This window comes from Loxodonta africana, chromosome 20 (assembly GCF_030014295.1).
Source record: "Loxodonta africana isolate mLoxAfr1 chromosome 20, mLoxAfr1.hap2, whole genome shotgun sequence".
Taxonomy (NCBI): Eukaryota; Metazoa; Chordata; class Mammalia; order Proboscidea; family Elephantidae; genus Loxodonta; species Loxodonta africana.
In genome coordinates this window covers 77,845,762-77,861,912 of record NC_087361.1, presented here as the reverse complement: position 1 = coordinate 77,861,912, position 16,151 = coordinate 77,845,762, and the positions used below count along the sequence as shown (strand labels likewise).

The 16,151-nt window shown below is 36.5% G+C and overlaps 1 protein-coding gene across 13 annotated transcripts in view; it reads left to right on the top strand.

Annotated features, from left to right (window-relative positions):
- Positions 1 to 16,151, top strand: part of NEK7 (NIMA related kinase 7) — a 98,802-nt gene that overhangs the window by 60,353 nt on the left and 22,298 nt on the right. For 5 of the 13 annotated variants that reach the window (XR_010318775.1, XR_010318774.1, XM_023548235.2 and 2 more), the window contains 3 exons: positions 10,512 to 10,606; positions 14,706 to 14,819; positions 15,242 to 15,291. Coding sequence is in view for 5 of the 13 variants with exons in the window: in XM_023548235.2 (XP_023404003.1) it covers positions 10,512 to 10,606; positions 14,706 to 14,819; positions 15,242 to 15,291 (259 nt within the window). In the remaining 8 variants the exon portion in view is untranslated. Of the gene's footprint in view, positions 1 to 10,511; positions 10,607 to 14,683; positions 14,820 to 15,241; positions 15,292 to 16,151 lie in introns of all 13 variants that reach the window. The other 8 variants (XR_010318778.1, XR_010318779.1, XR_010318781.1 and 5 more) reach the window with 2 other exon arrangements.

Sequence of the window (16,151 nt, the reverse complement as noted above, 5' to 3'; positions counted from 1 at the left end):
ATCTTAGAAATGTAAGGGATGTTAGAAAACTTGTTTTATATATATATATATATATATACACACACACATATATGTATAAATCAGTTCCGACTCATCGTGACCCTATAGGACAGAGTAGAACTGCCCCATAGGGTTTCCAAGAAGTGACTGGTAGATTCAAACTGCTGATATTTTGGTTAGCAGCTGAACACTTAACCACTGTGCCACCAGGACTCCATATATATATACATATATATGTGTGTGTGTATATATGTATATATGTATGGTATATACGTATGTGTATATATGTATATGTGTATGTATGTGTGTGAGTATATGTATATACACACACACACACACGCATATTAAAAAAAAAAGACTAAACTTGTTGCTGTTGAATTGATTCTGGCTCATAGCGACCCTGTAGGACAGAGTAGAACTGCCCCATAGGGTTTCCAGGGAGCGCCTGGTAGATTTGAACTGCTGACCTTTTTGTTACCAGCTGTAGCTCTTAACCACTATGCCACCAGGGTTTCTGTATATACATATATGTGTGTATGTATGTACAATTAAAACTTATAGTGAGGACTGAGGACACATCTCTCCCTTGAATCAACCTTCCTGATAGCCTAGATCAGTGGCTTTCACATTTTTTGGCAGTGACCCCCAGTAATATTGGGAGCATAGCCACAATATAACTGCAGCAACAGTTTTATGTAAGTTTTCCATTAACAACTACAGTGTAGTCTGGTGTCTGCTCGATTTTGTTTTATTTCACTAAAAATAATGCAGGTTGCAACCCACTAAATGATTTCAGAACTCATTAATGGGCCCTGATCTGCAGTTTGAAAAACACTGGTCTAGGTCTAGAAAAGGATGCTGTTCCTTTTACTTTAAAGGCAGATTCCCATTTTTCTATCTTCTTTTTAGATACTCCTGGTTTGCTTTCTGCTCACTCCAGTTGGAAGACATATATTTTAGTTGTTCAGTGCTCTCTGTGCTTCTGCAGCTGACTAGTAACGTGCATGGTAGCGCTTTACAGTTTGCAAATCATTTAACTGCCTAAGATCCTTGCGGGTACACATGAGCTATGTTGTTGTGTGCCGCTGAGTCGATGCCGACTCTCAGCGATCCTATATGACAGAATAGAACTGCCCCATAAGGCTTTCTAGGCTGTAATCTTTATGGAAACAGATTGCCAGACTTTTCTTTTACAAAGTGGCTGGTGGGTTCGAACCATCAACCTTTCGGTCTAGAGTGGAGGCAACTGAGGCTCAGAGAGGTCAGTGGGTTTGCCTGAGTGATGTAGTGGTGAGCAGTTCTGTGGCCTTCTAGTTTGGGTTTACTCTCCCATATGATGTTTTATTTTACTTTTTCATTGTGTCAGAACCTTGTGTATTTTCTCTGACTTTATTACTGTTCCCTGTGTGTGGTTATTTACTTCAGTCTGGAACTACCTTCTTTTGCTTTGTTACATTGCTTAGGAACCTACATATGGAATCATCATAGTTTGCTCTCTCTCCTGGGCTTGACTGCTGTTGCTGCTGCAAGAATCAGAAATGAACAGGTCTCTAGGATCTTGAAGTCTTTCTTCATGACCGTTCTGTTGTTCAGCAACTTTCGCTGATAGTTCTGAGTGGATCTTCTAAACTGAAAACTAAAACTTCACCAAAACCTGTGAATGGGAATACAGCAATCAGGGTATAATTTTTCTCATGTCACAGGGGTGGAATGTACTTTAGGCACATTTCTGTTGTTTAACTTACTCTGAAGTATCCTCTCAGCAAATGCAAATGTTCTGACCCAAAGACAATTGCTCAGGGGTCAAGTATTTTTATCTTTTCAGTATTTAAAAATATGGCAAAATACACAGGACAGTTTTTATACCCTCCAAATATATAGTATGATTTTTAGTCAGATCGTATGAAACTACCCTTATTTCCTACAATAATGACCCTGAGGAATTTTCTGCTGCTACTGAATATCACCAGCAACAGTAGCAGCGAATATGTGTATAGTGTTTTATAATTTACAAGCAGTTTTAAAGCACCCTTTCTCCTCTGTTCCTCAGTATTGTACAGTGGGTGGACTGGGCATCACAGATCAAGAAGCTCAGATCATCCCGTTTACCATGCAGCCCCCCAACCCCAACCCACCACTAGAATTTCTGATACTCTGTTTTGCATTTTCTTTTTTCCTTAGGACTTATCATCTTCTAACATGCTATGTAATTTACTTATTATGCTTATTACTTATTATCTGTCTCCCCCAGCTAAAATTTAAGCTTCACATGGACAAGGATCTTTGTGTTTTTGGTTCTGTGATGTATCCCATATGCCCAAAAGAGGGCTTTTTACATTATAGATATTCCATAAATCCTGGTGAAATAAATGGGGCTTAGAGATAGGCCACACGTAAAAGGAGGATCTAATCATATATATCAGTAAGTATAGGTTAGATTATGCTGCAGTAACAAGCAACACCAAAATCTCAGTTGTCTAGCACAAAAGTGCATTATGTCTCTTGTCACCCAGAGTCACCTGTGGACCTGTATAGCTCTCTAGAATAGCGGCCCTTCCTTCATGCGGTGTCAGATATTTCAGGCAGCTTCAATCTTGTGTCACCTTCCTATCAACATACAGTTTTGTGATTTTGTGATGGGAAGAGAGCATGGAAATCACTCACTGGTTTTAATTAAACCCTTCGGCTTGGATGTGACACAGATCACTTTCTGTTCACATTTCATTGACCAAAACAAGTCTCATGGCAATGCCTGTCTCAAGGGGGTGGGGAGTGTAATTCCCCATGTGTCCAGGACGAAGAAGAGAAGCAGAGATACTGAATGTGAACACTGTCCATGACCACTTAGTATTTTTTAAATGAGAATGGAGAGAAATGGTGAATGAAGAGGGAGTTGTATGTAGCCTTAGGGAATTTCCATCTTTCTAAATTGGGAAATTCTCATTTATTTTTAAATCCAGAGTGATTCATAAGGTTTACTAGATTATGGATCCCTTGTGACTTTTCTCTGGACCAATAATTGTACAGTTTCCCCTGCTGGACTTGCTTGTTGATAGGGTCCTTACTTTGATCAGTTTAAAGCAGACTTAAAATAAGAATCATTAATCAAGCTTCAAGCACTAACTGTGGACTAACTGCCATGTAGCATACTAGTTGTTTTCTATTCTGCATATCTAATTCAGCAGCTTTTTGAGGAAGGTGTGATTACTCAGGTTAGAGTTATATCTGTTAATGACCAAGCTAGAAACTCATTTAAATTACAAAAGATCATTATTTTAGCCCTTATATATTGCGTTGGAGCCTTGGTGGCGCAGCGTTAAGAGCCTGTCTACTAACCAAAAGGTCGGAGGTTTCAGTCCACCAGCTGCTCCTTGGAAACTCTATGGGGCAGTTCTACTCTGTCCTATAGGGTCAGTATGAGTTGTAATTAACTGGATGACAATTTATTTTTTCTTGCGTTACTTACCATACTATTCTTCTTATGGTAATGTATTGGCTTCTCCCAGTCCCCTCCCACTCCCAGAACACGCACATATACACACCATCCCAAAATGTTCTAGTGAGCTCATAGTGCTCAGACATTTTTTGACCCATATACTTTTTCTCTTTATCTCCCTAATGCTGCACGTAGTTCTTTTTATGTAGTAGGGCATCAGATGTTGAATTCAATGCTCCACACTGCCTTGCAACGCATGAGTTATTAACGCATTTGTATTAGCTTTCTGTTGCTGCCCTAACAAATTACCAAAAAATTTAGTAGCTTAAAAGCAACATAAATTTAAAACATCTTACAGTTCTGTAGGTCAGAAGTCTGACATGGCTCTCGCTGGGCTAAAATCAAGGCATCTGTAGGATGGCCTTGCTTTCTGGAGACTCTAGAGGAAAATCCATTTTCTGCTTATTCAGGTTGTTGGCAGAACTCAGTTCTTTGCTGTTATAAGACTGAGGTCACTGTGTCTTTGCCTGCTGCCAGCTGCGAGCTGTCCCCAGCTTCTGGAAGCCACCTGCACTTGTTGGCTGCTGACTCCCTTCCTCCATTCTCAAAGCCGGCCACGGCGGGTGGAGTCCGTTTCAGCTTAGATCTCTCTTGCCTCTTCTGTCACATCTCCCTGCTTCACTCTTCAGCCTTCCTCTTCCACTGTTAAGGGCCCATGTGATTACACTGGGACCAGCTTGATAATGTAGGATAATCTCCCTATTTTAAGGTCCATAACCTTACATCTGCAAAGTCCTTTTTGCCACGTAACATGGCATACACAAGTGTAACATCAGGGGGGCAAAGATCACAGGGACCGAAATCCTACTTACTGCAGCTTTCTGGAAGACTTGACAGGGAGTCATCTGTATCCTTCTCTAAGGGCTGGTATGCTGAACTTTTTTCTAAAGTCAGAGATTTTAATAGAAGTTTATACTACTAAAATTAAGGACTTTCTTTTTTGAGCAGCTATTTTGACATTAAATTTTTACATTTTTATTATAGACCATTATAGAGGTTTTTTTTTTTTTTAATTGTACTGTGATTTGCATTTACTTTTCAAGAGAGGACATACTATACTTGGCTTAATAAAAATTTTGTAAATGAGTCCCTTCATTAACATTAGTTTATTTGCAGTCCCATTTTAAAATTATTTGCAGAAATTATGTAATCCTGAAGAGGCTTTTCTCCTTTTGCCCGTCATGCTTCTGAGCAGCATGCTTCTTCAGGGACTAGAATAGAGGAAGGGATAAAAAGCAGTGTTAACAAAACCTACTTAGAAAAATGGATCCACCCAAATCTGTCCATATTACATACTCAAAAGGTATAAGTAATTCTCCTATTCAAGAAAATCCGTTTACACCCAAACAGTAGCCATTCATGTGCAGCCAGGTGTTCCCTGTCCGACCAGTTGCTTTAGTGAAAGGAGAAAAGCAAATGAGAAGAGTCAGTTTACTAAGAATGTTTCAATATGGCATTTTACCTGCTTTTATTATGTCCCCTAGAAGAGGAAAGGTGGGGAATTCTCCTATTTTGCATGCACGTGTGTGAGTGTAGTTGTGACAGTGCTTGTAGCACATTCTGAAAATAGAATGGATTAAACATGCACACGCGCACACACACGCTAACTGGAACTTTCTGATATTGATCCTTGTGCTAAACAAATATTTGAAACCCCTTGGTGGAAAATTATGTTAGTTTTGTTTTGTTTTTCATTGAGGATTGCTTGAACTCCTCCTTACCTCTCACAGTGAGACAAATGGGTCTCTGATTTTGTGATCCCGCCAGCAGAGAAAATGCACGGCCGTCATTCAAGCTGGATATCAAAATTTCGGAGTCTTTTGAGTAATACAGTTCATGCTCCCCACACTATTGCCAAATATGATACATCCTCTGATTTCAACTTAGAAGATTAGTGTTCTTGAACCAGGCATTAATATAGTTTCGTTTTGGGTGCCTGCTGCCACCCGTGGTCACACACGCTTGTTTTTCGCACACCCCTTCGCAGCACCTCTCAATGGCTTTTTCTTTGGCTTCTACCCCTTCATATTTCAAAGTGGCTTGGAGCTGTAAATACAGGATATGTTCAGTCAGTATTATAGGATGTTTTCACTGATTTATTTTTAACTTTCAGTCCTTTCTTGGCTTCAGTCATTGCTCGGGGAAGAACCTATTATCTAATTTTAAACTGTGCACATTGAACCTCTCAGCCAACGTAACGAGCCTTTATTTGAAACAATCAGAGAGGCTACAGAGTAGTGTGATGTTCAGATGTCGCCAGTTGAACCTGGACCTTTGTACCTGGCTTGTCATATGCACATGATGCAACTTTCAGAAGATTTCTCTGCTGCTTAATTTGGAAAATATAAACAGTGTATTTTTCAGTCATATCTCACAGTGGCCAGTTTTCATGAAATAACCATCCGTTTAAAAGCCAGGGCTGGAGATTACCTGGGTTTGAATTCCAGGTCCACCTTACTTTTACAAATTTCTTGACCTTTCTGTGCCTCCTCTCTAAAACAGAATAATAGTAGTAGCATCTCCTAAGGCTATGGTATGAGAGTCTCTGTTTCACTAGACCCATCAGACCAAGCACTTTGTCCTGTTTACGCCTCTCTGTCCAGGGTTACCTAGGGCAGTGCCTGCCATATGGTAACCTGTTGCCGTCAAGTCAATTCTGAGTGTGACCCTATAGGACAGAGTAGAACTGTCTCATAGGATTTCCAAGGCTGTAATCTTTTATGAAAGCAGACTGCCACGTCTTTCTCCTGTGGAGCGGCTGTTGGGTTCACACCTCCCACCTTTTGGTTAGCAGCCAAGTGCTTAACCACTTTGATATCAGGGCTCCTTTGCCGTACGATAGGGGCCTGATGACATTTGTTACAGTTGAACAAGAAGGTGCATGTAATGCATCTAACACAGTGCCTGGAACAGAATAACAACAATAATAAAATCAGCTGCATTTTTTCCTCAGCATTACTAAAGCTCTTTAAAATTATCATTCACACTTAAAAGATGACAGCTTTTATTTTATAAATGTCTTTTACAGAAGTATTGATCTACCACCCAACTATTCTGTATTAACCTTGAGTAATACGCCTATGATGAAATAAATCTGGTCTCTATTAAGTCTGCCAACGTAATTTCTGGGTTGAATTAGAAGTGTGAAGGAAAGAATGAAAATTGGTTCCTATTCCCTGAAGTTGTTGTGGTTATTTTTAATCAAACTGTGGTATGAATAACTTGTCTCCTTTTAATTTTCCCAACAAGGAATGTTCGAAGCTTTTTTTTTCTGCAGTTTCCTCTAATTCTCAGAGAAAGAAGCAACATTTCTTGTTTGTACTCTCTGACTTAAAATACTCTCATTCAGCTTTCCTAGGTAATAGTTTAAAAAGGGAGTATATGATTTTTTTTCCCCATTTCATTTTCCGTATGGATTTTTATAGATTTTTTTTACCAGTGAATTTTAGAGCAAAGGATCTCAGAGATCATCTCCTCCTTCCCATCACTTTGTATTACAGGTGAGGAAAGTAATAAAGAGAGAAGTTAAGCGGTCCCAGCTAGTTAGTGCCTAGTTAGTGGCAAAGCTGAGATGGGAAACAGATTTCCTAACACTGGACTAGTTTTGTGGTGCCTCTCTCTGGTCTAAAAACCAAAACAATAGCAAACCAAAACCTAACCATATAAAAAGATGCTTCAGTAGTTGTATTATTTCTTTTCTCATTCCAAGTCTTTGCAGATTGTAGTACTAAATTTTTAGCTAAACTGTTGAAAAGCTTCTGTATATAACGTGTTCTGTTGAAATGAAAGTTATAGATTAGTCACACCTTCCATAGTGAGCAGTATTGTAGCAGGATTTATTGGCGCTCTTAGAACATATCTAGAACTTTCAAAAATGGGCTTTCTTTTTATCCAGGATAAATTTTAAAATGTATTTATTGCTTAGAAAGCATATAACATGTACAGACTTTTCTCATATAGCTAGGGTAAGTTAATGAATGTAATGAAGAGGTTTTTTACATTTGAATGACTCCCTTTGGACATTAGAATGTAATATTGATGTAGATTAAAGAAAGGCGCGACAGAATTTCCCGTAGTTTAGAATTTTCTCCTAATGTTCACCTTCCCTCGCTGTTTATAATGTTATCATCCATTTCCTACTCTACTTTTACTCATGTCAGGAGGTTCAGAAGGACATAAGGTGTTCCCACTGTTACCTACGATCATAAACTCCCGAAAGATTAGTGAAATTCTCCATCCTGCATTCTTCACACTTCTCAGTACATAGTAGTTTGCACAATTGTTTTAACATCTAATCATATCATTCCACACTCTCCCTTTTCTTGTACAGCTGTTAAAAGAAGTCACAACATTCTTGAGGCTGCAGTAATAATAGACACAGCTGTCATGGATTTTAAGAAAAAAAAAAAAGGTTTTTAGGAAATACATATCCATTCATTTTGAAACGTTGAGAACATATCCCTACATTTAAATGTATTTCAGATTTCCTGAGCAGTTAAACTTTTAGGCCTTTTTCCTAGGTAGAGAGGAGTGAGGATGAATCAGTTTACGTGACGGGGCTGAACCTGTCTGTCTCTCTGCTCAGTGTCAGTCAGCGGAAGAGCCCCTGTCCAGAACGGAGGTGCACTTTAGGGAGCGTGCAAGAGGGAGGCGGTAGAACCTTCCAGTACACCTGTGCTAAGCAGTTAATTATGACTTTATTCAATTACTAATTTTAATGCAGAATATAAAGTTACTCCTCTTTCGGCTTAAACAATGACTCTTTTGGAAATATGCCCATCAAAGAGGTGAGTAGCATACTTAGATTTATGTTTTATTATAGATATATGCAAGATATATATGCAGTTTAAATATGAAAATATGCATATTTAGTATAAAGAAGTTTGTTCATTATGAGGAAGAATCAGTGTCTGAGTTTAAAGTAGCAGAGCTAGCTGACTAGGTCACTTTCTGTAATGACCTACAGTAGCTTACGAGAACAGGCTTTTTCATACATTAATTTGTTTTTTTCTTTACCTTTTAAGTTTAGGGCAATTCCTAATCATTCTTTTTCTCTGCTTCCTTTGCTTGGGGGTCGTCAGTGAGTTCAGAGTGTGTTGCAGTTAAGGTGTTATGCTGGGGCTGATCTCTGTAAAATGTTAGCGTTTGTTCTTCTTTTTCCCTATCATCAAGCTTTCACACTCATATCAAACCCCAAACGTATCAGCAGGTTTCCCAGAGCTACTGCTTAAAATTACCTTTGCTTTTGGTAAACTCTGAACCTTCAAGGCTCAGTGTTTTCCGCTGCCCCTGTGGATTCCGCAAAGCCGCTCCGCATGTTCCTCGCTGCCAGGCACTTGCTTTATGTCCTGAAACCAGAGCCCGTTTACTGTTCCAGCCGTGCCTGCCATCCTTCCTGAAGTGGAGAGAGTGTGCAGATATTTCCCGTAATCAGGGCTGCGTATGCAAACTGTAAATGAAAGTGGTTAAAACTCCCAGGGAGATAGCTTGTATTTATGTTTACCTTACCCAGCCACAATACAGATTCTTTCAACCTTGTTGTTTCTAAAGGTTTCTTTGCTTTTCTGACGGAAGTTCACAAATGTACCTGTCTGACTTCAAAGTAAATGTTACTGTTAAAGCATTTCTTAAAGTTTTTCTCATTTTCATATTTGAGTAGTTCATAGTTTAATTTCAATTTCTTTTATTCTTTGCATACTTTGTTTTTTTTTAGTTCTTCATGTTCATAAATACTTCTCTAAATCCATTCTGACGAGGACTATCTATTATTGGTGAAATTGGGTTCTGAAATAGATAGGATTTCTTGGACACACAGTTGGTGATGTTTTCACCTTTAGTAGATTTCCACACACAACCGCTAGGTTGGAACTTCATTCTTTTGGAAGACTGACTCCTGCCTTTGGGGAAAGTTCTTTTGTTATTGGTGTGACTCTTCGTTTTGTATCTAACTAAAGACTTGTTTTCAGTGTTGTCAATTACAGGTTCGTTAAGATTTGCAGTAAATACCTGAGGAATACTGAAAAATAATAGAAAATGAAAAATACCCTTTTCTCTGTGAGCAGCTGTGTATGTTTTGGTAGTTCTTGCCTTAAGCAAGTAAAGTTCCAAATATCATTCTCAAACTTTGATTTCCTGTTTGGGAATAAGCCTTAGGCTAATGATGGGGAAATAATAGCCATCATCTAAGTTTGAAATTTAAGATACTCACTTTGAAAGTCACTTGAATGTTTAATGTGTATGCCTTTGTTATCCTAAAATGTTTAATAAATATTCACTTTTTCTAAAGAAGTCATTTTTAAAAGAGAAAAATATCAGCACATCTAAAGACAAAATAAAAAATTATCTAGAGCATCTTATCTCTAGAAAGGTCTCAGTAGTAGCAGTAACTCACATTTTGCAGAGATGTCAATAACATTTCCTTTATGTTATTATGTAGTCCTTTGATGCACAAAAGTTTGTTATATTCTCTCTAAAGTGGGAGAAACTAAGGCACAGAAGGTTAACAGTTGCATCACTTGTAATCTTGAGAGCCAAGAGTATGATCTAAGGGATCTTTCTGTACAGGTTTCTAAGTCTGATTTATTAATACATGCTCTATTAAATTGTTATGTATTACTGTTTATTTTTACACATTATATTGTTTAATTACTTGACATGTGTAAGCCATATTTTAAAAAAAATAAAGGCAGTGTGAATCACTTGAGTAGGCCTTCTTGTTAGAATTTGTCTCTCTTTTTTTTTTTTTTTCCAGTTCTGCTTTCTGGACTGATCAAAAGGAAATAAAGCTTTACTCATCAAATGATTTTTAATACAGTATAGATATTAATGTGCTGTTTAATTCCATAAGGGTGGGAGAGTAGAGAAGAAATCTAAAAGTTTTGAATACCTTAAAAACAATTTTCTGATCCTAATGAATTATTTTGGTGCCATTCTTTAATCGAGAATTTTATGTGTAATTTCTTACCACATCTGCATCTTCATTTTTATGCTCTGTTTTTTTTTTTTTTTTTTGCAGTGGGTACACCTTATTACATGTCTCCAGAGCGAATACATGAAAATGGATACAACTTCAAATCTGACATCTGGTCTCTTGGCTGCCTACTCTATGAGGTAGGTAGTGTTGACACATCCCATATAGTGATGTATTTTTACTCACTGCAGTATATTTCCAGGGCCCTTATAGTATATACTTATTTTTTTCTGGATGATACTTAAGGATTAGCTTTTTGATTATGAAGAATCAATTCATTGGGTTTTTAAATCCTTTTTATCATGGAGTTTTAGTCCTCATCCATTGCTTCACATTTACTTCCTCTAATATATTTTTAAAATTGTATGCTTCTAATGAAAATTTATTTTTCAAGTATTAACTCTTATGTTAACATAAAGCTTTTCTACATATCACATTTATAAAATTTACATTTAGATAGCTATAAAAACATGCTTATCCAGGCATTGCAAGAGAGAGCTAATGAATGGAATGGAGTTAAAATATGAAAGCACAGTAAATATCTTTATCAGTATTTTATTTCACTTTTGTATAGGTATAATTCAACTTTAAAATAGTATTTGAACGGATAATCCTTCAAGGTTATTACTTTATTTAGTTTTCCTGAGTAATAATTTATATTGGTAAAACTCAGCAAAATACTCTCTCTCCTGTTGTACTGGTGATAATCTATCCAAGTAAGATGGACTAGCAAATATTGCAGTGCGATAATTTGGATGAATAGCGGGAAGTATATTACAAACACATTTTATATCCATGTCATAGGGTCATGTTACCAAAGAGTGTCTCAATTTTGTGACTTCTGTAATTTTATTTTTTAATTGAATAGCAGTGTCTTGAAATATAAACTTGGAATCAAAGCTGTTAATTACAATTTAGTCTGCATCTGAGTACCTCTTTTAAAGTAAAATAAAGGAAAATAATATCTGGAATCATTTTTATGTTTTAATGTATACAGAGCAACTCTGAAGTGGATAGATAGAAACCAATAAAATACTGCAACTGTTTTCTTACTCTAAATTTTGAGCTTCTTGTCCTTCTGACTTAAATGAAATATATGATGAAGTCATCAGTGTTAATTAACCCACCGTTAATTGGAAGAGGAGCATCAGGAGTGTTTTTTAGAAGTGTCATGTTTATAATTTTACGGATTACAGATTAAAATTTCCTTAATTTAAAGAACCTAAGAAGATTGTTAGTTTTTCCTTACTGCTAAGAATAATTATTATTTTGTTCACAAAAAAGAATTTTTAAATGTTCTTAAATAAACTAGGATAATTTTTTCATTATGAAAAATTATGAATTAGTGATGTAGCAAAATATGTGTTTTATATGTACATGAGATTACAAGAGATTTATATTTTCTTTTATGATTTGGTATAATGTTGAAAAGAACTAATCTGATTATATTAACCTGTTATGTTTAATTTAGTCACTTTGTACATTTTAAAATGTTCTATGTCTTTTTAGGTAGCCTTACACTCCTTCAGAACATAATCTAATATTATAAAAGGAACATTTTTTTCTTCCTTTAACCACCTAAAACTAAACAGCAAATTGGTTTTAATTAATGAGATTAAATTCAACAACGAAAACCAAAAAGTCCCGTTGAGGTCCTAAGTGTTTTGGGGAAGTTCCCATAATTCCTTTAGGAACAGCAGACTTGCACATCAAAACTGAAATAATTCTTCACATTTTGAATTTGCCTTTTAGGGGCAGTGTCCTGTTTTCTATCTACTTAAAATGATTTCCAAAATAAAAATGATTTCTTTGGATACCCCTACATTCATGTGTATATGTTGTAGATGGTTTTGAGTTAAGTATGTACCTTGGTGTTAGTTTTCATCTCAGTGGATTTTCTTGATTTCTCCCTGCAAGTCATTAGGAAGAACTAGACTTTTTCCAAAGATTTAATTTACCTTTATGTTATATCTCCTTTCAGTTGTGTTTTAATATAATGTTAATGAAATATCCAGTGATTTTACTTAAAAAAAAAAAAAAAAAAAAAACTGGCCGTAACATAACTTAGACATATTATATCCCACTAAGAGTTTACTGTTAACAATGAAGTCATAGGAATCCTTTTTTGAAATTGTATTTTAAACTCAGAAAATTAGACTTTCAAATATTCTTGAAACCTAAAAAAAAAAAAAAACAGCAGTACAGTTTTAATTGATATGCAACAAAGTAGACTTTACTAATTAAAATCAAGATGCTGTGCTTTTGCTACACGGACCTTTACATGGAAAAGTAGGTTTTACACATTTCCTTTATTGTTCGGTGCAGCAATTGCATCCTTACAGGGTTGTAGGTTGGTGGCTTACAGTTCAAAAAAAAAGAGAGCTGCCACCAGCCCTGAAGACAGACAGTGGGCTTTTGTCCCTCCGACACCCCCAGAATACTAATCAGGAAAGTCAGACCCTGGAGGTCAGGGAGCAAGTCAATCATTCTAGCGATCGTCTCAGTGTGGAGGATCAAATTAGCCTGAAAAATTCAGCTGCTGGGAGGAGAGGGCGAGCAGCTGTCAGGGGCACATCGAGATGCACTAATGAACCAGATGAATAGTGCAAAAGCTTGAAAATAAAAACAGGACAGTTGACATTTTTCATCTGTCAAAACAGGAGATGCATGAAAATACACTATTCCTGTTTTAACTCCTTAGGGGACATTCGGATTTTTTTTTTTTTAACACTGCAGTATTGAGACAAAAAGTACTATAATGAAGTCCTACCGTGTAATAATGAATATATGTACCTTTACATAGGGTTTTTGCCAACACGGAGAAGCTATAGTTTAGGTATAGTCTGTTTTTTTAAGAAGACATTTTTAATACTCTATTTTACCAGAAGGTATCTCTGCCTTTTAACCAAGAAAAAGGATTTCTATCAAAGTTGTTCTTTTAGAAATTTCCTTTCAGGTGGAGTGTTTTATATGTTTAGGGACATTCAAATTATCTTTTCTTTTTTCTCTTCACATGAAACAACTGTTCCTAAGACCATTTTATATAGGCTTATGTAGGTTTTCTTTAAAACGCAGCCTAGGTAACAATTTGTGGAGCTACTTCCTGGGTTTGATTACCAAACCTCTCCCTTCCATGTGAAGGCTGTGAAGGAGTTAAAGCCCTGTCAGGAGCACCAGAAGACAGATGAGAGCCATTTTCAGCTTGTCCTGTCCCCACTGAAGCTCACTGAGTAGCACAGCATGGACTAGCGTGTTTCACACACACTCTGCCTGTCTGGGGAATGTACACATTGTCCTTCCAAAATCAAACTTATTAGCACATGTAGAAAAGGGTGACTGACTTTGGGGCAACCTCGCATTCCCTGTTGTATTCTTGCTGCTGCGGTTCAAAGATTTAGAAGGTTTTGAACAGGATGTGAACATTTTAAATTGAATTTTTTAGTTTGTAACCCTCTTACCGCAGTATTTGCTTGTACTTTAAATGTCAAGTTAGAACATTGTCTTAAAATAAATCCAAATTCAATAGTGTCTTTTTTAAAGCGGCTCATTCTTTGACTCGTGTTTTTCTGCATAAAAAATCTCATTTGGATTCCCTGAAGTAGCAGCTATGGCTCATGATAGAGCCTTTGAACATATTTGGTGTTTTTGACACATTATTAAAAGAAAAGAAGTTCAAATTCATTGTAAACTGTTTTGGGGATCAGTTATCATATTCAAATTGAGAGGACGTGTTTTTTTTGCAGGATAAACTTGCCCTACAGAAACTGTTAAGGAAAATAAAATGCAGTGGATTCCTTAAATTATTACTGGTTATAATTCGATTTTAAGTTCAGTTTCATGTTTGCTGTATTTTGATAATTACATGGTTGAGCTATGCCTTGTGACATCTGTTAGTCATGAGATATACTAGTTGTTCTTATGATACTGTATTTACAAAAGAATTTTAAGTTACTGTACTTTTCCTTAATATTGTAATACATTGTATATGTATGTAAAGAAATAATTGTATGCTAACCATTTCTGTATGCTAGGAAAATTTAAATGTTGAAAAAAAGTAGCCAAAAATTGAAATAAGGTTTTAGGACTTTCTAAATAATTCTCAGGGATATTTGTAAAATAGCCTAGATAACTTTATTTAAAGTATTTGTAATTATTTTCTACCCCAGTGTAATATTCTTGATGAAATCACCTTTAAAGTTACCGTGTAACTATATCAGTTTCATTGGGAGCATTTTACAGATGGCTGCCCTACAGAGTCCTTTCTACGGTGACAAAATGAATTTATACTCACTGTGTAAGAAGATAGAACAGTGTGACTACCCACCTCTTCCTTCAGATCACTATTCAGAGGAAGTAAGTCATTTTTCAGTTCACATGTTCATCTGTTGTTCACTTTGTGATATTTTCATTTTATGAAGAAATTTTACTTTATCTCAAAATACAGACGGGTAGTATAGGTGGCGGAAATAGCACTTTTCATTGTTTTCATGCTCTCGGAGACTGGCTGTTGAAAGAGTTGACTCTGCAGCACTCGACGTGGAGTGGAACATAACACAGCATGTGGTGTGAAATTGGCCACTTCCTGGGTGTGAGAATAGTGACTGACTTTACAGCACATGAACACAGCGAAGGGCAGAATTATTGCTCATACTCAGGGTCTGGTTAGTTAATCAACATGTCTGGTGGCCCCTCTTGGCCCCTCCTATTAGGGTATGCTCCTCATTCTCATGGCCTCAGACCAAGAAACAATTTTAGTGCCCTAATTTTTTTGACAGAACTTCCCTCTGGTCCATGTTTTCCAAAAATCGAAACATGCATCTCTTAGGTAAGTTTTTTTAATACCTTTTTATATATTAGCTTTACCCTACCTCCTTTGATAATACCTGTCCTGTCACCACCTCACCGCTACAGTCAGATTCCTTTAGAGAAGCGTTTTGAGGTTATCATTGCAGACGTGCTAAAAAGTGTATTGGAGAGGATTGAAAATTTTAGACTTTACCGTATTAAGATCTGAGTCTGAATCCCTGCTTGCTTTGGTAACCCATCGAAATGAGTTGTCTTGGCTCTGCTGAACATCTAGCTTTTCATTGAATAAAACATCTCCCAGTTTCAGCTTAAAATGCATCATGATTTTACCAATATTTAAGGAGGAGATATGCAGAATAGCAATGTCTCTCAGGTCAACGAAAATGTGTTCACATAGCTCTTTTTGGAAAGCTCACTAGGGATCGACCCAGAGCAAACACCGTCTTGAGTTAGGACATCTCACCTTTCTGTGAGCAACAGCTTTTTTTTTGCCCAAGGAGAATGGCAAGAAGCAAGTGAAAAGTGTAAAACAATTAAAATGTTCATTTGTTAGGTATTCTTGTCAGTCTTCCTGTGTGACATGAATAGCAATCAAATTTCTGTAAGGAAAATTTAGTCAGTGTAACTTGAATTATAAATACCTCTAAAGATTTTTTACCATATGTGAAAGGATTTGTGGTCCCAGAATGCGGTATGTACCTTTTCTTCTAGGTAGTTTTTATAATGATAACCAACGACGCCAGGTTTTTTTTTTTTTTTTTAAATAGCATTTGTATTCAGGTAATTAGAATAAACTCTTACAAGGCAGTGATGATAATTTAGAAGCATTATCTGTATTTGATGTTAATGCTGTTATGTTAGCCATTTTTAATTACTATT